The following is a 4,935-nucleotide window of genomic DNA, read 5'->3' as shown; positions in this document are numbered from 1 at the left end:
AGCCCTTTGTCAGCAATGAGGATGTTGCCGCACACGCTCGTAACGCCCCTTTTATGCAACAGTTGCTGTCATACCGCGGATTGCCGGGGATTAGTAGTTAATTTATATTCCGCACAATTTGACAAAAGAAAAACAGAAAACGACTGAACCTAGATTATTTCTGCGCTGATGATATTTGAACGTGTTCCGCTGTGTGTGTCTGAGTGTCTGACGAGCACCTCGCTTGTTTCCCGCAGGTCGTGCGGACGGACTCCCTCAAGGGCCGGCGTGGCCGGCTGCCGTCCAAGCCCAAGTCCCCCCAGGAGTCGCCGCCCAGCCCGCCGGTGTCGCTCATCACGGCCCTGGTGCGCGCGCACGTGGACACGACGCCGGACCTCGCCAACCTGGACTACTCTCAGGTACTGCGGGCCTCGCCGCCCCTCCGCCCCCGCCCCCCGCTCGCGTCCAGCCCCGCCTCGGGGCGCGCTAGACTATCCCCGTGGTCTCAGGTGTCCTCTGGCTTCCAGTACCAGAGCCCCGGGCCCAGCCCCACGGACGAGCTCGTCTCCGAGGCCGAGAAGATCCAGCAGTTCTACCGCCTCCTCACCACCTCCGTCGACGTCATCCGGCACTTTGCCGACAAGATACCCGGCTTCGGCGACCTTTGCCGGGATGACCAAGACCTCCTCTTCCAATCGGCCTCCCTGGAGCTGTTCGTGCTGCGGCTAGCGTATAGGTAAGGCGGCGACCCCAATCATTCTCGGGGAATATATCGTCTCCTTCTGCCTGAGAACAAAAGTTCGCTGACCCATCGTTGTTTCCTTCATGCGTGCAGGACGCGGGCCGAGGACACCAAGCTCACGTTCTGCAACGGCGTGGTCCTGGACAAGCAGCAGTGCCACCGGAGCTTCGGCGACTGGCTGCTCGCCATCCTGGACTTCTGCCAGTCGCTGCACAACATGGAGGTGGACATATCCGCCTTCGCCTGCCTGTGCGCGCTCACCCTCATCACAGGTAGGCGCTAGAGGCCGCGGCCGCGGCGCGCGCGCCCGTTGGGCTGTCTATCCTGCACGGCGCTCACTCACTCTTGCTCGCTCCCTCATCCTTCCCCACTCGCTCTATCATGTTCGTTCTCTCTCTTGCTCGCTAACTCTCCCGTACTCACTCGTGCTCGCTCTCTCGTCCGCAGAGCGCCACGGCCTCAAGGAGCCCCACAAGGTGGAGCAGCTGCAGATGAAGATCATCAGCTCGCTCAAGGACCACGTGACGTACAACGCGGAGGCCCAGAAGAAGGACCACTACCTGTCGCGGCTGCTGGGCAAGCTGCCCGAGCTCCGGTCCCTGAGCGTGCAGGGCCTGCAGCGCATCTTCTACCTCAAGCTGGAGGACCTTGTGCCCGCGCCGCCGCTCATCGAGAACATGTTCGTGGCGAGCCTGCCCTTCTAGGCCGCAGCTAGGTGCGCAGCTAGGTGCGCAGCCCGTAAAGACTCTCGTGTTTACATTACCTCTTAAGCATTCTGACCCGACCACATCAACTGGTATTTTATTCGAATAGGCGGACTCTTCGAGAATGCAGCCTTCCATGTCGTAGTGTGATGTAGTGGCGGCGTTCAAGGGATGGAGCAGGTCGGCTTCCGAGCAGGGAGGGGGCAGGGGTGGGTGTGCAAGTTTATTTTTTATACAGTCAGAGGTGGTAAGTTTATTTACTTTGTACCTTAAAGTTCAGTGATACAGATCGTTTACATCGCACAAAAACAACATATATTGTAGGGTTTGGATTTGCTGTGAGCCGACACCCACACCTGTCTCTGCACCCAGTTTGTGGGAAATTATCATTTTAATTGTAATGGAAGAAACCAATTGATAATTGTATTCCTGTTCTGAGTAGTTGCAAACTCTGTAGGTGCCTAGGTACAGTGCATTTTTTTTATTTTATAAACAAGTTCTGTATCATTACTGACCTAGAGGCCCTTGTAAAGTCTCATTTCCAGATTTTCTAAACACTTTTTTTTTTGGCATGATAATGGGTATTTCCGAACAGTGTAGAATTCTATAGTGATTAATATTGAATACTCAATACTCCAATTTACATATATATGTCCCCTCATGTTTTATAGAATCCTGGACTATATACTTCGGTAGTATCAATAATTGTTAGGAAACTCTCCCCCCAAGCAACAGCTTACAGCACAAGGCAGCCTCCTGTAAGGCAACATTGAATGTCTCTCAAAACAATTTTAATCTTAAACAAACTCTCCACTCAAATTTTATATCTAGAAAAAAGAAGATGAGATATTAGTGGCTGCTGAATCTACCCTTGAAAGAAAAGCCTGCTTGCCAAAAGAATTAAAACTATTTAATAAAATTACTCCCTTTACTTTGGGTTTCCTATCTCTGGGTAGCATACAAATCTTGATATGTTAGCCTTGGCTTTCTATGTTTGCTCCCCGTGTTCGAGGAGAATAGGGAAAGTTTTGGTGAGGAGTAGATTAGCCTGCTGATTAGTCTGCCTACATCATTTCTAAATTCTAAATTCTGAAATAACTTGGGGAAACTACCATTCTATAATGTCTTTGCACTCTGGTCTGTGTTCAATTTTTTCTTCTTTTTTTTTTTTTTTTGCTTCATTTCTTCTTGCCCCAGTTTGAGATTGAGACTGCTAAGGTAAGAGTGGAACAGAATGTGATACCAAATTAATGCAGAATGCTTTTCCTGGCATGAGGAAGATCTGGGTTCGTAACTGAGAGAAGGTTCATTCAGAGCAACTGGTGTGTGTGAGTTCTTGCCACACACGAGTGAGGGTTGTTTTCAAAGATAAACCCTCTTTTAGAACCTACGCAGTTGTTTTTCAAATCAACAAGTTTTGCTCTTGGAGGTTCCCTTACTCTTTCACTTAAAAATAAGTTACCGTACTTTAAGTATTATGATCTTTCTAGTAAAATCAGTTTGAGTGATTGTTTGATGAGACTGAAGGAATACAAACAAATCCTTACAAAAGTTCTGTAATGTAAGTTTATAGCTCCCTCCATTACCTGTATGGTAGCCGCAAGCTGATTACATCATAATTTTACAGTTACTGCAATATTCTAACATCTACAAGTGCAGAAGTAATAGTCCTCAGAATAGCAGCATTTATGTTGGTTTCATCAAATAGGACATATCTTACCACTCGATATATTTGTTTTAAAATTTGAGAGCTGCATAATTTGAGGGTTTTTGGGGAATTGTTCTGTATCCTGAGGGCCTGATAGATAAGATATTCTGATGTTGGGATTTTAACTTATTGATATGTCTTCTCTATAGTAAGACAACTGTTTCATGTTTAAGTGTGTGTTTTGTTTCTGTCCTAAGTCCCTACGGCCCTTTGTCTTGGAATGACCTAAAATCATCCCATCTTCCGCGATTTGTGTTCGCTAAAAGCTTCTTCTATAGTTATTTTATACGAACCAGTTTATACATTGTATTTTTATAGTGGAATCTATTCAGTAGTTGTAATGTTCCAGTGCATACACATTTCTCTCACAGCTCCTCTATGTTTAGTTACACCACATGATCTTTGAGCTTACATATGTGAATTAAATGAAAAGAGGAATACTGTGTGTCATGTCTAAAATTTCTCTGCAGGTATTCCACAGATCATTGTGAAGCGTGTAACATATTGATTAAATCTAATTATCTGAGCTGTAATTCGGGCCAATAATGCCTCTTAAAGTAGACATATCACTAATCTATTAGCTCATCATTACATCCTCATTTTGTCTGTGTGTGTTTTAACAACAGGAGTACAAATTTTCCCCATAAATTTGTGCAGTGTGCACAATTTACAAAAACGCCTTTTCTTCTTATGTAGTCTGTCATCTATGTTTTTGTGTTTGCAAAGATTAGTCACTTCGTAAACGTTGTTGGTAATTGTAATGATATTTATTTAAATGCAACAAATGTGAACATTTAGTAACTTACCGACTCCAACTCTAAGTATCTAAAAGTATAAAATGTCTTTCGTACCTGTTCCAATATAGTTGTATTGGCTCTGTTATTTTAAGAATCATTCGTTCTGTACATATGGTCTGTGTTAAGGTACGGCGAATGTATGACAAGAAAGCACGGAGTGACAATGTGTTGTGTCCTCACGACAATTGTGTGGAAAACCTTCTTGTGATTTGTGATATTTCCAAACTCGCGGATTTGACTACTTATGTTTGACCCTGTTTTGCAATACCAAAGATCTCTGCTCTCATTAGCACTAATTTCTTGTCTGCTAAAGAAAAATGTGAGTTCTTCTCTTTACATTGCTACATGTGTTAGGTAAGAAACAATTTTCTTTTACCTTTTTTTAAAAAAAAGGAATAAAAGTTATGTAGAGAATAAACATGTGTACTAGTATTCCTTATGTACAGAATCTTATGCTAACTCTGACTTCCCCATCACTTTTGTTTTGTATAGTTTTGCTGTATTCGTGTGAATTTCTCCTGCACCTATATCTGACATGTGACTATTTGGACTCTTGTTATACAATAAAGAACTTTACATCGCGTTACTACTGTAGAATATTTTTTTAATGTTGATTTTGAGATGGAGACAGTGTGTACTGGACGTGCGCGGCATAGCGCTCGTCCCTTCGGCCCTCACAAGAAGTACAAGTCGCAAGTTCTCTACAAACACTACATCTCTCAGATCCATGCGATCATTTCAGCAAATTACGAGAGTTCATCCAAAACGCGCGGCCGCAATATGCCGTTACGAAATTGACAAGATCAGCCAATGCAATGTCTCATAGCGCCTGGTAGGTAGGCAACATCTTGCCTTAAGTGCGTGTGTGTATGGAGGGGTTGCCTATCCCGAGTATCGCAAGCGGCGTACGATTTAAAGTTGTCGCCAAGATGTCTCTGTTTGTAGCTACAAAATCGACACGACCATATGCAGCTTTATCATCAGAACCAACTATTAAAGTAAGTA

General features: G+C 44.6%; 1 protein-coding gene across 2 annotated transcripts in view; it reads left to right on the top strand.

Annotated features, from left to right (window-relative positions):
• Nucleotides 1-4,516, top strand: part of LOC113217403 (nuclear receptor subfamily 4 group A member 2-like) — a 6,836-nt gene extending 2,320 nt beyond the window's left edge. Inside the window, exons 4-7 of one of the 2 annotated variants that reach the window (XM_052269551.1) lie at nt 237-398; nt 507-715; nt 815-993; nt 1,169-4,516. In XM_052269551.1, coding sequence (XP_052125511.1) covers nt 237-398; nt 507-715; nt 815-993; nt 1,169-1,425 — 807 coding nt within the window. In that variant the 3' untranslated portion in view covers nt 1,426-4,516. Of the gene's footprint in view, nt 1-236; nt 399-488; nt 716-814; nt 994-1,168 lie in introns of both variants that reach the window. The other variant, XM_052269550.1, reaches the window with a different exon arrangement.
• Nucleotides 4,517-4,935: the final 419 nt, after the last annotated feature.

Source organism: Frankliniella occidentalis, unplaced genomic scaffold, assembly GCF_000697945.3.
Source record: "Frankliniella occidentalis isolate FOCC.00 unplaced genomic scaffold, Focc_3.1 Scaffold95, whole genome shotgun sequence".
Lineage (NCBI taxonomy): Eukaryota > Metazoa > Arthropoda > Insecta > Thysanoptera > Thripidae > Frankliniella > Frankliniella occidentalis.
Note: the sequence above shows the minus strand (reverse complement) of the source record. Positions and strands in the feature narration are given on the sequence as shown.